The sequence below is a fragment of the Aulonocara stuartgranti genome (genome assembly GCF_965226115.1).
Source record: "Aulonocara stuartgranti genome assembly, chromosome: 19".
NCBI classification, from domain to species: Eukaryota; Metazoa; Chordata; class Actinopteri; order Cichliformes; family Cichlidae; genus Aulonocara; species Aulonocara stuartgranti.
In genome coordinates, this window is record NC_138955.1 from 6,688,410 (window position 1) to 6,711,253 (window position 22,844).

The 22,844-nt window shown below is 41.7% G+C and overlaps 1 protein-coding gene across 4 annotated transcripts in view; it reads right to left on the reverse strand.

Moving 5' to 3' along the window:
- Positions 1-22,844, reverse strand: part of pacrg (PARK2 co-regulated) — a 149,803-nt gene that overhangs the window by 122,350 nt on the left and 4,609 nt on the right. For all 4 annotated transcript variants that reach the window (XM_082516416.1, XM_082516417.1, XM_082516419.1 and 1 more), the window contains exon 2: positions 2,657-2,791. In XM_082516416.1, the coding sequence (XP_082372542.1) occupies positions 2,657-2,791 (135 nt within the window). The remainder of the gene's footprint in view (positions 1-2,656; positions 2,792-22,844) is intronic.

The window sequence follows — 22,844 nt, forward strand, 5'->3', positions numbered from 1 at the left end:
ATTCCCCTGTGAGTGAACGCTATAATCTGCAGTTATGCACAGCAGTGCTCACAATTCCACACTGCCCGCCCAGCGAGATGTGGAGGAGAGTTTTATCTATTGAGTCACTCTTGAAGAAAGCATTTAGTGAGTGAAAGAGACATTCTTTTAGCGGTACTTGAACCGACTAAAAGGAAAGCATGAGTGAATTCTGGTCTGACATTTCACAGTTAACAGTAAAGAAGTTTCCAAAAGTCAAAAACACCAACCTGCTTTATTTCACAACCATGTGTAAAAAGTAAGTTAGAGTCTCCTCTCTGATTTCTAACTGTCAAAGGAGTCACATGCATTGTTGTAGCATAAAAGTACTCTAATTAGCTGGCTAAATAGGGAAAATCCAAGTTCTAATAAAAATGTAAAAACAACAACAAACAAACTAACTAAAACAACAAAGAAGAAGAGGTTAAAGGCAAAATCTGAAATATTTTTTTCAAATAAGCTTCATGTTCATGATGAACAATCGCACAAAAATGTCTGATCACAGGAGCAAAACTGGGAGTAGTTATTGTTTTATTCTGGATTTATACACGTAGGAAAACCAGTAGTGGGAATAGCCCCCTCTTCGCTGCCACGTAGCAATGTTTCAGAAACAAAATGTGTTGCCAGTAAGTTATGACATATCTGATTTTCCACCAGAATATTAACTCGTGCAACTGCCTACAGCCCCAGCGCCGGGCTACTACACTGTAAGAGGAGAAATGTTAATAACGTGTAGCTGGTGATTCATTGAGAGGCCAGTAACACATGCTGCTCACCCTGCTGCTCAGAAAGACTATGACTATGTACTGTAAGTGGAAATAGGGAAAAAAGGAACTACCTGTCTGCACCTTTACAAGCGAAATGCTGATATTGATGGCAAAGATTTGTTTGGCTGTGCATGAAGCCTGTTTGTCTATTTTGTGGTCAATTTGAGAAGTGAGTGGCGTTGATGTTTGCTGCTTTGCAGAGGTAAATAAGCATAAAAAAATCTTTGTAGGGGGCTTGAACTGCTGACCTGAATGCACACACTAATCAGGTGACAGTAAAAGCAGATATGTACAGCATACACATATATGCTCACAGTCTGTATACATGGGCACACAAGCTAAATAAACATACCAGTCATTTTTCTTTGCGAAAGGCTCTCTCTGTTACTTACCTTCCCCAGACTTTTTATTTGCTAGGGGGCTGTGTTTTCAGACCGGGATTGATCCTGAGCTGCCGTCTTGAACCCCTGCCCCGAGGGCAGCTCAGTGCAAACACGCAGCAACCCCTCTCCACTTACTCCGATCATAGCTGCACTTTTTGTTACAGTATACCCACACATACAGTGCAACATGGGCTGCCTCCAGTAAACAAGAGGCTGGCTAAAATGAGTCATATTCAGCAGGTTTCCCAGACATGGCTTAAAGCTAGTCCTGGACTAAAAGATCACTTCAGGAAAGCCAAAACGAACATAACCGCCAAAGATGCTTCAAAGTGCAAGCCCTAAGTGTGAACGAGCACCCAGGAAAACCCTTCTCTTACCGAGGATTTAAAAAATGATGAGGCTGTGTGTAAGTGCTGGGAGGGAGGATCAATAAGCATAACAGCAGCACTGAGTATGACAGCAACAATTACATACACCACATCCCATTTACTGAGTGTTTTTTTCATCGGCAAAACACAAAAGAAATCCATTACTTTTTTTCCAAACACATAGATTCATTTGAACACTTTACATAAATAATTCATTCAAAGGGAGATGCTTTTACAGTGTTTTCACCTGAAGACAGACAGCTAACTAGCAAGAAAGCTCACTCACTCACCCACCCACCTCTCCTTCTCCCTTTGAAGTAGGAAAAAAAGAAAGAGGAAGGGCATAATTTTCTTGATTCATTTATCATTGCTTACTATGAATAAATGCCATTAAGCATAGCGGCTGCATGCAGTTGTGAAGTTATGGAATAGCTGGCAGCATAGTGGGAGCTGAAATAAAGCAACATGGTGATTAGAAAAAAAAAACCCAAAATGCATCAATTCTACCCACGCTGCAACGGTTCAGAGTGGAGTGTTGAAACACACATATACAATAAACTTGCAAATGCATACACAGTCACTCCCTGAGTTTTTGCTGCGACTGCCCTGAGTTCCTATGGAGTTTGTGATTGATGGATTCTCTGACTGGTGCTGTGGGACAGGTGAAGCCTTTCGAGTGAGCTAATCTACACTGCCTCCTACAGGATAACAGCCCACACTGGGCCCGTGAATATGTGAGAAACTGTCATCTTCACCTCAGCCGAGTCGATAATGATGACGATAAACGGTGTTTGCACAGCACTTATCAAGTCTTCAGATTCAACCGTCACATGTATTTGACAGCAAGGATGGTTTGAAACGTTAGACAGTGCAAAAAAAAAAGAAAAAGACTTTAGTTGTATTTCATTCCAGAATTGAGATTGTTGGGGTTATTATCAAAGGATGGCCTTGCTGAGGTTGTCAATACTTTAATTTGCTGCTATTAGCTTTGTATTGCTCCCAAAGGTTATTTAAAGTATCTTTTTTTTCTGACATACAGCGTTACAGCCTTTGCTTCAATACATTAGATTGTGAAAACCACAAGGATAAGTCATCTCTTATCAGAGTGTAGCGTCCCTACCTTCCATGCAATACTGTTCCCTCGGTTTTCATGTTTCACTGCAATCGGAAGCTCCCCACGCTCGTAGTATTTGCGGAATGTGCTTGGTTTGGCAGGGCACTCATGAAAAACCCTGGAAGCTCTGGGACCCACCACCTGGTCAGGCAGAAAAGAGAAAATGGTAATTAAGAGAAAGGAGCAAAATAAAGATTTAAACAGAAGGAGACATGCACAGTGAGTGAGAGTGTTGTTTTATGAAATCAGAATTGACTGTGTTTTCTCCTACAAGAATAGAATCACTCCCACTGCCTTTTCTTTAAAGTAATTCGGGGAGACACATGTGCCTGCTTTTCTGCTCCTCCAAGGAAGGCAAAACACAGAGCGAGTGTGTGCGTTTGTGTGTGTCTGCATTGACCATGTAGCCAGAGGCACTGCCAGAGGCATTGTTAGGATCATCTTTTCTCTGCCTCCATATTGGATATGTGCTATTACTGTGCCACTGAAAGCCAATGGGACTCCTAACACATCAGCCAGAGTGTCTGCCACTATTGCTGTGGGATCCATTGATGGTGGCGCCACATAAGATATGTAAGTAAATGCAACACCCCTACAAAATAGAGCAAGTAGAGAAAATTATTTTTTAACAATTTCCATGTAGACCTGTGCCGGTGGATGATGATCTCTGGGGACTGACCATGCTTGGTGTGATTGCAGATAGCTGGCCAATCACAGCAACTTTCCCATTAATCCATTCAGTTAAGATTATCATTATTATTATCAGATTAAAATGAAATTTAATATGCCTGACTGTAGTCATTTGTGACAACGGCGTGGACACGCACGGTAACACGCTCACACCTCTGCGATCTTTGATGTGTTCCCCTCATCTCAAAATGAGAGACAACAGCCTTTCTGTCCTGTGTCTTTACAGAGATGCTAGTTTAGCCCAACTACTAAAGTTTGTTCCACCGAATGTGTGTGTTTGAAAGAATAGTAAAGAGTTTTATCACACCAATATAAAAACAGGCTGAATGACTTAGCGGTACTATAGACCTAAAGACAAATAAGCATAAAAAAGCCATGTTTAATATTATGACTTTACATGGTCTTTCGATATTCATCTGTTTATGGTCACTAATTACAATAGACTGAATTGCTGAATAATTCATCTCTGTATGTGAATGGGGCTCTCCTGCTGGTATATCCTCACGTGTTTCTCATCACGCTGAAAGTGGCAAATAATCTCCCCATGGTCTCTCTCTTTCTTTCTCTATTTCTCTCTCTGTCTCTCTCTCTCTCTATCTCTTTCTCTCTCACACACACACACACACACACAGGCTGTGTGTGGGTTTTCTTGTGTTTGGGCTACACACTGTGTATTATAGAGGGTGGGTAGTGCTACCATAATGGGTAGAGATTAAAAACATCCCCCTCCCTGGCAACACTAGCACTGGGTACTGGTGATCACACAGGGGGGCGATAAGGCTATGAAGGAAATCGCCCCAGCCCTAGTCCCATGTTACAGTACAACTGGGAAACAAGAAATTGAACTTTTTCATAGCCTATTATTGTTTTCATAGGTGACACATATTTTGGGGACTTCCAAACATCATCTCAGTGATATGAGTGAAGAGACTATTTCAGCTGAAGCAGCTAGATTTGTTAAATCTTACAATAATGATCGCCGTATATGTATGTGTTTGTATGTATCCTGTCTTTCTTTTATTGGATGGGCAAATCTGAACAAAACTAACAAATACTGTTAAACAACATCTGTAGGGTTTAAAAAAAATGTGTTATGATTCCAGATTTTTTGATTTTCATATATATTATGTTCATCTCATTACCTCCCCTGTGAATGGTTCATTTTTTGATTGCATTTGTTTGTTTATAGTTAAGACTAAAATATTACACCTTTGCAACAACACAGTGTAGTGGATGAATGGCAGAAAGCCAGAGTCACTATTTTCCCCATCTGTGTCCCTTGTGTGCATTCCTTGCCATCTGTGTCACACTGCCACATGACTGTCAGATGTGTGGATGTCATTAATCCTCAGATTACCACTCTTGGAGGAGCTGAATTATGCCACAGAGACCCACACACAGAAAAGTGGGTCTGGGATGCGTTATCTTTGGCAGGACATCCTCAGATGGCTGTCCAACTTGACAGATTTTAAAGAGGATCCGAGCTATTACATGCTACGCAAAGTTTTCATGTTACATCACTCGCTAGTGTTGCCTGTTGGTGACTTGAGTTCAATTTAAATACTAGAAGGGCACTAGGAGAGCGTATCCTTTACCAAGGCCAATGAGTTCACCAAGCTTCACGAATTTCAGCCTGGTAGGTTTTGCATAATCTTGCTGACAGACAATCATCGCGATCGTGGCTCAAGAGTTGGGAGTTTGCCTTGTAATCGGAAGGTTCCCGGTTCGAGCTCCTCCTCAAGTTGTGTCCTTGGGCAAGACACTTCACCCGTTGCCTACTGGTGGTGGTCAGAGGGCCCGATGGCACCAGTGTCCGGCAGCCTCGCCTCTGTCAGTGCGCCCCAGGGCAGCTGTGGCTACAATGTAGCTTGCCATCACCAGTGTGTGAATGTGTGTGTGAATGGGTGGATGACAGGTTGTGTAAAGCGCTTTGGAGTCCTTAGGGACTAGAAAAGTGCTATACAAATACAGGCCATTTACCAAACTGCACCGAAAACATACCTCTGCCTGGCTCTCGCTTCGGAGCAGGACTATAAAAAAATTACAACTCCAAATGTATCTCAGTAAAACTGCCACCAAGGAATGATGCAACGTGGATCAAACTTTAAGCTGCACGTGCAATACGATGTAGTGGGTGCCAGGATCAATAGACTCTGGAGAAACAAAAAAGAGAAACTACCGTGAGGGACCCCAGGTGAGTGTCGTCGAGCGCTCAGTGCATTTAAACAGCCCTAATGCACCGTGGGATTGCAGCACAGTCATTTCAAATGAATCCGTTTGGAGCATTTGTTTACCATGCCAGGGAATACTGAATAATATTATGCTGATTAATAGGCACAGGTTTGTATACCTGCAGGAAAAAGACAACCCAAACAAAATGTCTGTGACTAACAATGCATGTAAAACACAAGAAAAGGCACTCTGCAGTACCGTTGCTCTACTAGTCTTAAGGAATCCCAGCAAACATGTATACCTATTATCAGGCTGTTATTTTGAGTTTAAACTCAGTTACATTACCATAAATGTTACCTATCGTTTCGAATAATCCCATCAACAGTGCCCTTATAATGAGACTTTTCCTTTTTATTAGATTCAAAACCAATTAGTCTATAATTGCTTGGATTGCTTTAACTTAGCATTTTCATGAATAGAAAGTGTCAGCTTGCCTCATTAGAATTTTATTTCTGCCTTGTCACATCACATAAGTTAATACAACACTGGGATTGTTGTTTCATTTAGACTCTGAAGCACACACCACTATTATCTGTTTGCCTTCTCTCTCTCTTTTTTGTGTGTTTTCTCATTCTCTTCATTGTTGGAGTTTTTTTTTTTTTTCCTTTTTTCCAGCTGAGGAAATAGCTGAGGAAATAGGAAGCTGTAAGGCTTGCAAGATCACTGCTGCTCCAGTCTGCAGGAGTGACAAAGCCCTCATATCCAGGTAGCTACGGCGGTGGTTGAGCCACGCTGCACGGGGAGGCTAAAAATAGCTCAGACTGTCCAGCGAGGAGAGAATGAAGCCAGACTGCATTGACTGGCTGAGCAGCTTTTATGGTCAGGAATGATGACGCTGCAGTCAATTCAGTGGCCTGTGTTCATAGCAGAGGTGTTGCAAGCTTCAAAGTCACCTCCCTGTTTTCTCTTCAATTATCATCACCGGCAGACAGTTCACGTCAACATTCATATGCATGTGTGCATATGAATGTTGCCAAACACAGAAGCCCCTTCCCCTTTGTTGCTGATGTAGGCCACCATTCCCAGCAGCTTACAGAGAACTATAAGAGGAATAGCGTTGTGGGGAGATTACCACCTGCTGTCTTCCAGATGTCATTCCTGTTATTTGCCTGCTGCTTTTCTGCCATTTTTCAGAAGTGTTTCTAAAGCTTTTGCATGCTGTGAGGAAACCCACAAAAAATAACTAGCCACTAACTTTGTTTATCTCAATTTGACTCCTAACATATACTCTATGAGGAAAGCTATACAATCCTCACTTAAGCAACTTAAGCAACGTCTATGTGTGAGAAACTCTGTATATCTGCGAAAATGTGTTGATAAATTGTAAATATTAGCCTGGTCTTTTCTTCATTCTGTGATTTAGGTTTATCTTGCAATCAAAGTAAAAATAGTCATATAAGAACAGGATTTGATGTTATAGAAAATGTGAGAAACCTTCTTTGCAAACCTAAAATCATCCCTGTTCTAAAACACTGGCATAAACAGAGAAAAAAAAAAGAAAAGGCAGACAACTGCACAAGAAGATAACCTCCCGCCCTTCTGTAGAGGCCATAAAGAGAGTCTGCAAGACAACAGACTACAGAACAGAGAGAGGTGGTGTAAGGCAATAAGTGTCTGTTTTGTGTGCCCCTGGAGCACATATCAGAGAGTCATAACAAGGCAGTGCTGGTCAGATGAGCTCCAGGCTGTCATTTCTCTCCTTCGTCTTCACTCTGCCTCCAGATCTGTTTCCTCCCTAATGCTGTTGTCTGCTCCAACTACATTCACCGTAAACCTGGCTGCCGTTAGAACCACCGAGGCAGTAAAGCACAAACACGCGCTCGCACACCACACATGCTGAGTTCCCCACGGGCAAGCCGAGCAGAGGTGTGATTGAACAGCAGCAGGGCCTTGTGCTCCTGTCATTTATAAAGGTGTCATCATGAGAAACAGAGATGCTCCCTCTAACCTTATTAGTATGGTTCTCATAATGTTGACATACAGAGTGAAGTCGAGCACCCAAAAACAGGCAATATAGCAATATATGCGATATTGTATATTGTATAAAAATTATTTCCCAAGACATTTCTCAAATGGAGGTTATTTTGGTTCAGGAGGATTATCATTTTTCCTTATCAAATAATCAGAAAAAACAGGAAAATGCATGGATGCCTGTCAAATAAGCTGACGCACTCATGGGCTTTATTGTACACAAAGCAATCGTGCTTACTGTTGCATCGCCTCTCAAAGGGCCGTTCTGAGCCGAGAAAAATCCCAAAAATGAGAGATAAAGGTGACGCATGAGACAGCTACTGAAAATGCTGGAAAGAACTGGAATAAGAAAAACCAGAAAGACAGAGAAGAATATACGGGATAGAAGCAGGAAGCAGGGGAAGGAGATGGAAGACTTGTGGATATGATAGGAAGAGGGAGACAGGGAGACAATAGGTGTGGCTCATCAATTCTGAGGGTGAGTTCAGCATGGCGGGGCTGCCGCAGCGTGTAGGTGATCCATCATTTTGCCTGGGCCTTCAGCTCCACCGCTCTCTCACATCTCTCCATCTCCAACACCACCTTAAAACTCCCTTGAATTCTTCTGATAGATGTCTGGTGAAGGCTTGTCAATTATTGACAGCTCAGGATTGCCTTTGCTATTGCACTTCTTGGAATTCCTGAAATGTGGCTCATCTCCCATCACCTTTCTGCAATTTGCTGGGGGGAGAAAGGTATTTTGCTGCCTTGCATTTGTATGGGGAAAAAGGTGCCACTGCAACTTGCATCACCTGTTCACTGAAGGGAGTTAAGTAGTTGCTAGCTTTCTCACTTGCTCTTTCTCTCTCTCTGAATTTCCTGAGTGAGAAGTTATTGAAACCTACTTCCATGCACAAGGCCGCTATTCCCGATGGAGGGTGCGGGGTAAGTGAGTCACAGAGGATGGAACAGAAAGGCAGAGGCTCTCCTGATAAGGTCAGCTTGCACATCGCTGCCACTGGCAACAAAATTAGCTTGGTTTTTTTACAGAGCATTTTTCGCCGCCATATAGCCCAGCCGACTGCCTGCCCGCTGGTCACAAGGGATGCGACGCTGGGTTACACATGCATACTTTAGTCTGAAAATTTAAATGAGCAAGAAGACAAAATAATGGAGGTATTTAGGCTGTTAGGGAGCCAGTGTTACACAGCCATGTCCAAGCAATCATTCAACACAATATTTCTGCTAACTCATTCCCTCTGCAGGGCAAAGCACAGACTGGTGGGAGGCAGATTCCTTTCAGAAGAATAAATGCACAATATTTGTGCAACACTTCATTAATTTCTCATGACCAAACAGCAAGTGCAGTGAGTTTCATTATGTGCAGAAATTAGCCGTGTTGCGAGAGACAAGGTCGGATGAGAACAAATGGGTAAAGCGGCCTCACTGGACGGGAAAACCACAGACTGATGAAAGATAACAGACTCTTTTGTTCTGAGTCACAGGTACATAGAGGTGCTGCTTTATTGTCATTGTGTCACAGGCGTTTGCGTCAACGATATTGTGCACACAGGCACAAGGGCAGGGATGTTAGTAATGAAAAATGACGACACTGCAAGGTAAAGACGGCACTACACGCCTCATGTCACTACAAAGACACGAGGATGAAACAGGTGACAGCCACCTACTATTGAACTGTGCTCGAGAGGGACAACTTTAAAGAAGAACTTCAAAAAGCATCGTCAAGCATTGAAGAGCGCCCCACTGTTTTCTGTCTCCTCTAGTTTAACCCCATCACTTAAAAGAACAGCACAGACACGGGGAGACGTTAAGGGGATGTGAAAGAAAGAGTTTGAGGTAGGAGTGCGAGAGGACGAGTGTAAATGAAAGAGGAGCTGTGCGAGGGAGAGAAAAGAGAGCGAGCGAGACAGAGCAAGGGAGAGAGAGAGAGGGAGGGAGAATGCCCTGAGTATTTTCCATCTTCTCTGTGTGGCCCACTTATCAGCCAGGCAGCAGGGCAGCCTTGTGCTTACGGAGCCCTATTGGATGATTCATATCACCAAACCACAGTTGAGATGATGGCACACAGTGAATAAGCCTGCATGGAAAAGGCAGAAAATGTTAACTCCTGCTCCTTGTTAAGTGAATGGAAAACCAAATGCACTGAGCCTGGGAGGTTAAACTTTAGAAAGGAAAGACCACATGAATACTTATGGTGCAACACATATGCACAAGAGGTGTTGAACCCACATAAACCGTCATGCAGATGGACTCAAACAACTTTTATTTAAATAGATCTTTTAGTGCTACTTCTCATTTTTGCACTTTAGTGTTTGTTTCATTTGTTTAGCAAAATACAGAATGATAAAGATCAAGGGTGCAATGCTGATCAGACTGATGCAGATGATTTTCTGAACATTTAATAATACAAGTGTTTTAAAATGGAAGGCAAACAAACAAAATTGGCCAATATCTGTATCATCCTTTCATCTGTTTTCCTATTCACTTATCCAATTCAGGGTCTTAATGTTTAGTATTCCTTTTCATGTTTCATGTGTTCATGTTTCAGTATTAATGCCCTTTTGACTACTTCCCATTTCCCACCTATGTCTAATGATCAGTCACTCCTGTGTGTGTATATATAGAAATGTCTTCCCGTTTGTTCTCTGTTTGCAGTCTGCTGAGCTACTTTGTTTCTGCTCCTTTGTTTGTGCATCCCCTTGGTGAATCTTAAGCTCCTTTTGTATGTTTTGAACTCCTGTTTCATGTTCAGTTGTGGACTTTGTTAAAGTTTTGATTGTTGCAACATCAAAATGAAGGGCTTACGTTTTGTTCACTTTGTTTGCATCCGTCTCGTGCATGTAGGGCCACTCCAGCTTAATGCTGACATTTTCTAGCTATTTATTTCCGCCTGTGTGCCACTTTATAAATGTTTGGATCCTTTGCTCATACCAAGGCTGCTGGCTTGTGGCTGGCTCTGAGTTGTGTATGTGTTTTAAATGTATGAAACTCATAAACAGAAATATATGAGGCATCCCAGCCGGTAATCCGGCTGGATCAAGCAGCTGGAAATCAGCCATTCCCTCACAAACAGTTTACCGTAAGTCACATGACTGCATCGACTTTTACGTAACTGAGTCACTGTGACCACATCATTACACACACATACATGGAAACAAGCATATAAACATCTCTGTAAGACAAGCTGACTTTTTATTTTATTTCTGACTGTTAAAAGAGCAGGACATGCGCTGATCCAATGCTGTGAGTTTACAGCTCCAATCAGTAACAACACCTGAAGGTATTAAAACACAAATCAAATCAAATCAAATCACTTTTTATTGTCACATCACATGTGCAGGCACACTGGCACAGCACATGCGAGTGAAATTCTTGTGTGCGAGCCCCACAAGCAACAGAGATGTGCAAACACAACAACACAAACGAGCAAAATACAAGAATGGCCAACCTGAAACTAATAAATATATGTACAATATATAATAGTGTATGCATTTCTGGATGTGTATACTAAATATTTTCCTACGTGTGTGTGTGTGTGTGTGTGTGTGTGTGTGTGTGTGTGTGTGTGTGTGTGTGTGTATGTATACACATTTTTACAAATTAAATAGTAAAAAAATAAAATAAAATAATAATAATAAAATATATAAAATATACAGAGTTGAATATGTGCAAAACAAGTGGCATTTATATACAGTATGGAGTGCATAATGTTAAAGTTCCAGTAGTGAAGCTGAGGTGTCTATGACGTGTTCAGCAGTCTGATGGCCTGATGGAAAAAGCTGTCTCTCAGTCTGCTGGTACGGGACCGGATGCTGCAGAACCTCCTTCCTGATGGAAGCAGTCTGAACAGTTTATGGCTGGGGTGACTGGAGTCCTTGATGATCCTCCCCGCTTTCCTCAGGCGCCGCTTCCTGTAGATGTCTTGGAGGGAGGGAAGCTCACCTCCAATTATCCGTTCAGAGCACCGCACTACTCGCTGGAGAGCTTTGCAGTTGTAGGCGGTGCTGTTGCCATACCAGGTGGTGATGCATCCAGTGAGGATGCTCTCAATGGCACAGCGATAGAAGGTCTTGAGGATGCGGGGGCTCATGCCGAATCTTTTCAGTCTCCTGAGAAAGAAGAGGCGCTGCTGCGCCTTCTTCACTGTTTTGTTTGTGTGTACTGACCACGTAAGATCCTCAGCCAGATGTACACCAAGGAACCGGAAGCTGCTCACTCTCTCCACAGCAGCGCCGTTGATGGTGATGGGGGTGTGTACTTCTCTGCACCTCTGGAAGTCCACTATCAACTCCTTTGTCTTTGCGACGTTGAGGGTGAGATGGTTGTCTTGACACCAGTGGTTCAGGGCGCTGACCTCCTCCCTGTAAGCCGTCTCATCACCGTTGGTGATAAGACCCACCACTGTAGTGTCGTCCGCAAACTTCACAATGATGTTGGAGCTGTTAGTGGCTGTGCAGTCGTAGGTGTAGAGTGAGTACAGGAGAGGGCTCAGTACACACCCCTGTGGAGCACCAGTGTTCAGTGTGATGGGGGATGAGGTGATGCTGCCCAGTCTGACCACCTGGCGTCTGTCAGACAGGAAGCTAAGGATCCAGCTGCAGAGGGAGCTGCTCAGTCCTAGATCCTGCAGTTTCCTGTCCAGCTTCGAGGGAACGATGGTATTGAATGCTGAGCTGTAATCTACAAACAGCATCCTCACATACGTGTCTCTCTTCTCCAGGTGTGACAGGGCAGTGTGTAGTGTCAGGGCTATGGCATCATCAGCTCAAGGCCGTGAAATTAATGATACACACAAGAGGACCTATAGATCCCTTCCATTGCCACTTCTGCTGCCGAGAATCAGGAATTTGACTCTCCTTCCAGTTTTACTCACTGAATAACTAGCTTCTTGTCAATAACCATCCTCATAACTGCATTTAAAAGAGGACTAACTGAAAACCACCTCACAGAAACTTAATGTTCATGAACTCAGTATAACAACACGCTTTGTTAGTTGTGGCCAAAGCTCAGAAACATCTGCATGACTCATCCAGAAGTTTAAACCTAACCGCGTGTCTTATTTGCAGGCAGTAAGAAGACAGCCACTTCAGCAGATAAGGACGCATTAGTGGAAATTAAATAGCCAACCAGGGAAATGCTGAGATGTGCAAGAAGGCTAGAAGAAGCCTAAGCTAGGAGATGAGGTGATTAATGGTGAGACCAGCCAACAGGTAAACACAGGTATGACCACATACTTTAGAAAGGGAGCGGCATGTTAGCGGTGGAAGGGTTATCAACAAGCCTCCGGGGGCAGGGACAGGAAAAGAACAGACCCAGAGCAGCAGGAGACATCGATTTCACCACAGAGATGCAGACAGACAGCCATAAAGATGAGACAGGAGAGCGCAGGTCAGTCTGCAGCTTCATCCACAACACACCACAGCCACATACACACACATTCCCAGGTGTCACAGGTAGCCCAGCACTGACAGATCCCTGAGGAGCATTGGGAGGCGTGAGGAGATAAGCAGGCTGCACATGGTAAGCGATACAGGTTCTACCTCTGATATGGGAATATTGTTTAACACTGAAGAACATTATCTAGGTGATTAGTATGTATTGCAAAACGAACCCCAGGCCCTTGGTCTTATCGCAAGCCCAGTGTGACTTTCTATTCCTGGAAATCAGTCTTGCTGCCTGTAAGGCCGTCTGTTAGAAACGAAGCTGGAAGTTTGCTTACAGAGACCAGAGGTCTGAAATTTGACCTTTATACAAATTAAAGGGAAGAAAGCACACTGAAGGCTACATCACTGCGACCAAACACCCTACACGGTCAGCTTGCCAAAATCAGCTGAACTCATCAAGTCACACAAATGCATCTTAGGCAAAAAGTTTTGTTTGGGTTATAGACAGTGAAAAATAAAAGACCAGAGGGCTACTATTGTGACCTCCTGCAAAGATACTTCTTTGAATGGCAGTCCCTCCAATACAAAAGAAAAAAAAAACATTTTGCTGCCCAAGTGCCTTAAAAACAGGCACTTCTCCATCTTCTCAAATCACACACTGAGCTTGTTGCTTCAGCAGCTCTCTCAGAGAGAGAGGCGGCACTTTTAGTTGAGCTACAGGGAGGCAATAACACATGCAGACAGTCAAACAAACAAACAAATAAAAAGAAACTAAAGCAAAGCCATACCTCAAAGCCTGCTGTGCCAGCAACACCTGGCTTTTGAGCTGATTTATTCAAAAAACACGATTTCTACTAAAGTCATAGAGATTTACTTCAGTATCATTCTCTTACAGTGCGATCCATTCATCTAGCTACCCACCTTCTATTCAATCACTCCTCCTACTTCTCCACCTCTTGCTCTGCATTGCAGGTTGCTGATGCTCTGACAGTGAAACAGGTGTCTAGGCTATTAGTATGAGTCTTGCTGCGCCACCTCCTCTATCTCACACCTTTGATGACAGGCATATATCAAGGCTGTGTGAATGAGGAATAGTAAATAACGGGTTTGCTACAATAGCAAACTGTGTGCCTCCAGTCTTGTTCTCAAACACCAGTGATTTAGCTTACAGTCAGCATAAAAGATGTCAGAAACAAACCACACCAGCGCAATCATTGAAGAGATTATTTTCCTGTTCATTTAGCAACAGCAGAAGTTCAATCTGAGCAGCACATTCTCCTTCACTCATAAAACACTTACCCATTACGGGATGTGCTACGTCATCCTCTCCCTCTTGAATTTTATCACTCTTCTATATCTTTCCCCTCAACTGCCTTGAGTTTCCTCTCATAAAAAGGCTGCCTGACTCTCCTTGGCTTGAATTTTTATGTCTTTCTCTGGCCCATCTCAGAGGAATATTGTCAAGGTAATATGATGATGACCCTTAAGACTCCTCATTAAATCACTCAGTATCAGAGCATCAACTAAAAGTCTAAAGTGTTATCATAAAAGTACAACCAAGACAGTCCAGACGACCTCAAAAAGAAAAAAGGCGGCAGGGAATTTCTTTTATCTTTTATAACTGAAGGTCTTAGCCACAATATCTTACATTAACACTCACATCAGCATCCATGTCACAACCTTATTCAGACAGCCAGACAGACAGTCCAAACAAAGTCAGTTAGATTCAACAACACTAAAGAGATGGGTGTCAGAGTGGCAGATGGAAAGTTGAGCATCTGTCACTGTGCTGAACCATTTGGCTGAAATCAAAGGGAGATGAGCTCCTTCAAAGGACAGGCAAAGCCTTGTCTGAGGCCAGACATGCTCTGGTGTGCTCCGAAGATAAGGGCCAAGAGGTTATATTGCTTTTCTTCTGTCTCTCCCTTTGTTCTCCTCTGTCTTAAGGGAGTGGGAGGGATAGAGGGAAAAATACAGACAGAAGTAGAAGAGAGAGAAAGGTAGAGAAAGGCAGAGAAGGAGAGAGAGAGAGAGAGAGGGGGAATGAGTCATGAACAGGTTGCCTGTCTTCTTCTGCTACAGCTTGGCGTGTTGATCAAACACTCGTTAGTGGAATTTGCTTGGTGTTTCCGGACGACGATCGTAATGAGCAGAAGTGGCTGGAGCAGAGGGGGGTTGCTGGGCCGTGATGTGGATCACTTCTGACAGTATCAGAGTACTTTTCCCTTCCAGCTCTTCCCTTTCCCTGCCTTCTCCAGCTTGCTGCAGCAGAGCTGTTGCCTCCAGCACACCTTCAACTGGGAGCACTTCAGCTCAGCTGGATGTAAGGCATGAGCTAAATAGCAGAGTAATCCTCAGTGGAATTTCGAAGGGAACATACACACTGCTTCTAATCTCAAAGGGTTTGCAGGTTTACTTTCTTGGCACCGGGTGAAGAACACCACAGCCCTGGAGCACCATCTATGATGTTGGCTGCTGTGCTTTTTAAACTGCATCCATTGCGCTGCTGGTGCTGCTTTGCTCTGCCCTACCATCCCTTTTCTCTTTACAGAAAGCATCTAGTTAATAAGCATTGTGACAGACACATTCTTTTACATTTAAACACATTTGTTTTCTAAAAATCATAACATGGTTTCAATTGCTGTGTTCCACTAATGGATAGCAGATTTTGTTATTGTCCTTGAGGGGTTACAGATAAAAAGGCATTTTTGGTCTCTGTGCTGGTCAGCAAAATTCAAAAGGTCAGGCCAATGTTTTAGCGAGATGGAGATTTTCAAAGTAGGGGGTGGCGAAACAAAGGCCACCACTTGGTATTATTGGATTGGAACAACTGCGTTTGTCAGATACATTGATTTTTTTTGCCACTGGTCCCCATTATGTTGATGTAGGCAGTATGCGAGCTGTCACATCTGACCCTGTAGTCAAGTTCATAACGCACACTTAACATCGGACAATTAGAAGACTCAGAAGAGGCCATTCTCCTCTGGCAAGGACAAGTCAGTGCGACGGGTGATAATGATGGAGGATGTGTGTATGTCATCTAATATCTCATCAGTGTACCACACTTGATCGCATCCTCATTTATATTAAAGTTTGTCCCTGTCACAAGCAGGTATATTCTAAATGCACACACACATAACAGTATGACTTAATGTTGAGGTAAAATTATGAATACTGTTTTCAGCTATGAAAGAGTTCTTAACTGATAATGAGCCAAAGCACACGCTTAAAAAAGATGGCAAAATGCAGACAAACTGGATTTTAAAAAAATGTGGTCACAGACTGAAACTAATAGTAGTTTAATGGGCACACAATGTACACCACTCAAATCCTGCTGAATGGAAATTAACTATTTGGAGCATTTCTAATTATGATTTTAAGGACTGGTATTTAGGTCATATAAGTCACATAAAATAGATTATTATGGTTTATGAGTAGCACCGGTATATGCCTGGAAATGTTCTGACCATGCCATTCCTCATGACACCAAAGATGAAGGACTTAAAGGAGTGAGCAGGGACTGCGGTGCGACAATACAACCTTGTCCAAAAGAGGACACCGGAGAGAGGGTGCAGCTTCTGAAATACTGTCAGTATAACATTTTGGATGGCTTTGTGCAAAGGAATGTAGCAAAAAAAAGAAAGTGAAAAGAGCACTGCGATTTAAAAGGTTTATTTAAAAGGATTTATTTCTTGCTTCCTTACTGTCAGTCATTTTCAGATGTCTATCATGAAGTAAATATTTTGAAAGCTGCTCAAAGCACAGTATAAGCCCAATCAAGAAGGTTTATTGCATAAACCAAACAGCAACTCAAATAGAAAAACACATTACGTGAGCAAAAGCTAGCATTATGCGACATGTTAAAGTTTCACAGTCAGCCACCTTCACTCTGAACCACCACACACAAGCCTACTCATTGCAAAATAGAATTCAAATCACTGATTTTTTTTCCCCCTCAGACAAACCTGTAAATCTGACTTGCTTATGTAATCAAGCAACCTTGCAACTCTAGGCAGTAGCATGAAAGGTTCTGGAAGTGGCTACTTAGTGTGGTTTATCCATTTGCTTCACATGTGAAAGATCCTTGGTTTGATACTTGGAAAAAAAAACCTAGTGCTGGTCCCAGGCCTTGATAAATGGGAAGGCTGGCTCAGGAAGGATATCTGGAGTGAAAACTGTTATTGTTTATTGTTCCTGAAGCACAACAAACATGTGGTAGACTCAGCAAAAACCTGCCAAAATGGGCCAGGGACATGGTACTATGCAAACAACAAAGACTGAGTTATAACTATAAGGAAAAGGGATTTTATTTTATGGCAAAGTCTGCAAAATTGTTTTTATCAGATTTTATATATACGGTTTTGGGGATGGCTAAAACAGTTATTAAATAATGTTTTAAATGAATTTTCCACAATTAAGTGTGAGCAAGGTCTTAAAGATGACTGTTAAGTGACAAGGACTTCTAAAAATACTTTAGTTTATCCTAGGAACCACAAGTAAGCAGTTTGTGTCTAAAAAATAACTCCAATATTCCTCACAATGTGACTGGAGGCCAAGGTAATGCCTTCCAAAGTAAGCATGGTTAGAGGTCCTGCAGGCCTTAATGTCTTTAAGATATTCTTGTAACCTAACTAAATAGAAAGACAAAGCTGGGTATAATTTGGATATCAATGAAAATATATGTGTGAAATGATCAGGACCCACACAGTGTTCAAGTGTCACTTCTAAGCACCTTTATTTTTAAATACTGCGTTCCCACTGCTTCTGCACTGTATATATTCCACCGCAAGGCCAGCTTCCCAGCTCCTTTAAACACCACACACTAAAAAGGGGCAGAGTTCATTAGTTGTAATCCCTCTCACCTGTCCCCACCGTCTTCCCGGCACAGCCTCATGAGCCTACTGTACCACCCCTCCACTGCCGCAGAGCCAGAGACCACACCCGTGCCATGCCTATGTCTTCTAATAATGCTACCTAAGCTGAGCATGTACCATGTAAACAGAACTGGTTCTTCTGGTGACCCAGTGGTTATCACTGACTGATTTCTAGGCCTGCTTGATTGGGGTTTTATTAATCAATTTTACAGTGACTTCCAGCAACTTCCACTCACAACCATTTGGGAGAAAATCAATGTGAAAGCTGTAAAATACCCTGTCTTACAGCTTAGAACAGACTTCACTGGCAACATATTAAGCAAAATATGTTAAGAAAACACATTTTATGGTGATTCCTGATCATTTCTAGCAATTTTGTACCTAACGAACAAAAAGAAAAAAAACTGGCTGTTTTTATACAAGGACACTGCTCATAGAAATGGCGTAGGTCTAAATGCCCTCAGTGATGGTTATCACATGACATAGGGCTAATTAACTCTTGAGCCGAAAATAGGGGCCCTGCAAGGAGCAATAAACATTCGCTATTAAACGCTATCTAATTAGAATTCAAGCTACAAGGGCATGAAGGAGAACATAACAAACACAGAGGCCAGTATAATTGTCAACCAAGCTCAGAGGAAGGCAAACATAATAGATATAATCAGCTGAGCACTTCCTGTAAGGTCATGATAGAATGTTGTGGAAATACTTCCACATATCTGACTGAAGTTTACTGACGGTGTTTTTCCTCAATCGCGGAAAAGGTCACAGACATTTCAGCAGACGTGCAGTTCAGACGCCATGCTATCAATTATAACCTAATCTATTTGTTGATACCTGGCGAGAGAGCATGAATCAGAGAAACTGCTTTTTGTAAGTTCTGCCAAATTTACCCTGAGCAGGAATGTAGATTTTCAATGTGATCTAAAATCCAGGATCAAAGCAAAGTTTCAAATGGGCATTGCAGAAGTAAACTTTTTTTCTCTTTTAAGGTGACTTTAAATTAGCGGCATTTCATGGATTTCATCTTTATATAATGCTTAAAATGTATTGTCATTTCTATGCAGTATTTCATGCAAAGAACAACATACTAAGTTATGAGGAAAACTGTAAGATGTCCAAGTCAGCCAATGTTTTGTGCGCTTAAGACCTTTAGGCTCCGTGGTTGATCGATAGTAATGGAAATGCCAGCAGGCCTCCAGAGTCTGTTGCCAATTTAACCTTTTTTGTACCATGACTCAATTCTTCCTCAAATAACCCAGCTGTTTGCTGGGATGGACTGCAGGCTTGTGGTGCTGATAAGATGAACACACGGGAGCGAGGGAAGGGAAAGACGGATACGGAAAAATAGTGCATGTGTCCCTACAAGTACTGCTGGTTTAGAAAACATTTCCGGGAGGCAGTTCAAGTGTGGCGGCCAAGCAGATGGGTGAGGACATCCAACTTTGCTCAGTATGCCTTGCCTTGCATAGGCAAGACACAACACAGACACAAAATACCTGATTGTGCTGCATGGGCAATTTATGGCTCATGCTGGGCACATTATGAGTCTCTGTGTCAGTAAACGTGTTCAGAGTGATGGGGAAGAATGATTTTGATGGCAAGTGAGAGTAGTAAATAGGCAGATTCATCTTCATAAAAAATTTCAAGGATTCAATCTTGGTCAAAAAGGAAAAAAACTGCTGCTATCGTTTATCTGAAATAGCCTCATTTTTATTTCAGACTCTTATTGTTGTCTTATTGTGTTTGCTATGATTATTCCACCCTATGGTGTTTTTCAGTGATTCGGGTTTAATCATTTTAAATCAAGCTTTAACTAATGCACATAAAGCTATTAGAAAAACTTTGAAATCTTCTAAACAAATCAAATTTGAGACAGCATTTTAACCAAGTTTACATCACATTTTTAAAGTGAGATTACATTTAATCGAGTTGTACTGAAATTCTACATTCATTTAAAGCCCTAATCAAGGATCAATTCGAAGCTGTCACTTGTTTAATTTGTTCAGATGGATTCATTTATTACGATGACACTCTGGGGCTAGAGCATCGAAAACAAATAGCTAAGATGTGCATATACACATCTCTGACACACTCTCTACAAAGCATCCTTCCAAACTATCCACTAAAGCAAATTACTATGATACAATACAATTAAATCAAAATGCATCTATGCTCTGTTGCTTTTTAATTTACTGTCATTATTATTTAATTGATTTAGTTTACGATTTAGAGTGCATATGAAGTAATAGTCTGATAGCCCATTGTTTCTCTACATAAATGTTTTCATCTCCAGAGTGCTGGCTGGTTGAATAAAGGTTCTGAAATGAAAGAAAGAGAGAACAAGGGAGAGCAAGAGAATAGCAGGGGAGACTGTATAAGGGGCTGAGACATCTGCTCAGGTATATAATGATTATGCTGCGGGGGAAGGATAAGATATGGAGGTCACGTTTGCTGGCATGGAGTATCCTATCTGTCCCCTGAGGTTAGTGGGGTGAAAAGGCAGGATGACGGCAGGACTGGGGGATTGGAGTTAGCGGATAGTGGGGAGCCTTGTATGAGTCTTGGGGACACTGTTTGCTGGCCTTGGTTTTACCACAGAGACCAAGTAAGCAGTAAATGAGTTGTGATTTTTCAAAATCTATCATCTCAGCAATCTGCAGAGCCTTGTTACACAAAAGTTGAGGTTGGGCTCTAGTGTAGATTGTATCAATTTGCCCTCTAAGGTGAACTGTGCAGCAGAGCATGAGAGGGTTGTGTTCATGTACTTGAACATGTATTACGTTGCAGAGATTCAGACAGGTGACATATTACAGGAAAAACCAACATTAACTGTCGCTGTAAGGTGTTGGATGACCACATGGATTTGAGCCCCTTGATTCTTCTTCTACTTGCAAGGATGCAACACATTGTTTCCAAAAGACATGCCATCATTTTGTGTTTCATATGTTAGCCAAAAATTAAAACTTTTTAAAACTAGGTGGAACTGTAGGGACACACTGAAGATGCAGCTGGTTATTGTGCTGTTATTTCTTTAAGTTTATGAAGTATTAAGTATTAGTTAATCTGAGAAAGAGTGGTTGCACCTAGGGCTGGGCCATATCATACCGTTCATGGTATGATATGGCCCGGGGGGGTTGCACTAATAAAGTTGTGGAGTAGGGTATTTTGTCTTGCGTCAATTATATCGTCAGTTATATCGTTATCGCAAATTTTCAAATATATATCGTGATAAATATTTTTGGCCATATTGTCCTGCCCTAGTTGCACATCCTTTGGCACGTCCCTTGGCACACGAATCTCCAGATTTAGATCTTGATTTTGTGCAAATGTGAAAAAAAAAAAAAAAAAAAAAAAAAAAAAAAAGGTACCTCCAAAAATTGCCTGGTGCTTTTTAAAAAACTTTATTGCTCATAAAAGAATCATTACTTTAAAGCAGGGGTGTCAAACTCAAATACACAGTGGGCCAAAATTCAAAACTGGAACAAAGTCGCGGGCTAACGTTAATATTTATTGAATTATATTTATTCCTCCAGATATAAGAATGAATCTTTTCTTATGGACTCAAACACGTTTTGCTAAAAAATTGAATATGGAACAAGCAAAGCTTAATACTAAACAATATATATATTAGCTGTATAATACCAGTAGGCCAGCTCTGATAGTAATTTGGTATGGCTTCGCGGGCCAAATTTAATTAGGCTCTGGGCCAAATTTGGCCCGCGGGCCAGAGTTTGACACCTATGCTTTAAAGGTATAGCATATTATTTACTAAGACTATTGCAGACTATTATATGTAGAGTGTATGAAATATGAGTGCAGAAATGTTTGAAACTTTCTTTTATCACCTCAGAAAGGAGGATTTCTCTAGATAAAGGACTTTGTGACATCTAAGACCTTGAAAGACCTCAGAGCTGAGGTTGGTTAAGCATAAAAGCAGTACACACATTGCAGGATGTGTACTCAGGGCATGACAATCATCAGAGGTCATATATTCTACTCTAATTTAATCTTCAGTATTCGATAAATCAATACCCAACCCAGAAGACAGATCTGTGAGCTCAATAGTTATTGACCAATGTTTTTATTTTCAGAATGGTATTCATGCAGCGAGATGTAATAACATGCCCTGATTAAACACCTTTGACTGGTTGCCCACATCTCTGACTCTGACAACTCAAACAAGGTTGACTACAGAAATCTGCTTCTACCAAGTATATACATAGTTACTTAGTTTTGTGAATCTCCAGAATTTCACTGCAATACTTGCTCTGTCATTCCATTCAGCCACAGCATAGGTGATGAACAGGAGCTCAAAGTTGAACCAAAAACACCTGAGAGGAGGAATTGACTGTCCTCTGGGCTCAAGCAGCTTCTCCTTATGACAGGGAAGAAGGTGAGGCAAAGGTAACGGGACACACTGCCACTCAGAACAACATGTGCCACAAAGTTTGGAATCATAATCCCAAATACAGTTCATAGCTCCACTGTGCGAAGCATTAGCGCTAACGAGCCAGATGCTAACTGTGTTTTAAAACGGTTGAACGAAAAACTAAGCTCTAACTGTTAAGGACTGATTACACCTGTGCCAGATATATATAAAGATATATGTAAAGAATGTGGTGGAAGAGTATATTAATTATTGTTTTCATGCTTTATTTCTCTTTTATGACAATATTTTATGACAAAATATTTCCATACGATGCTGAAAATAATTTGTGATGTGTATCATTCACTCACACCATTTTTGGGGGCATTACTTTCCATGTAAAGTGTGTGTAGTCATATCCATTCATTTTTCTGCACTGCGCAGCTGTTTGCAGTCGCTCTCCAACCTGTTATTTTTTTCTTGGTTTTTTTTTTTTTGTTTGTTTTGGGTATTTCTTTTTGTCATCAAGCCAGAATAAGCCTCTGACACAGAAAATAACAGCTTTGTTGCCCTCTCTGTATGAAGCGTACAGTGACGACCTCCCACCAGAATGTAAAGTGCATCTTGTTTCTCTTTAAATGCTTGAGGATGAATCACTGGAAAAAAGAAAAAAA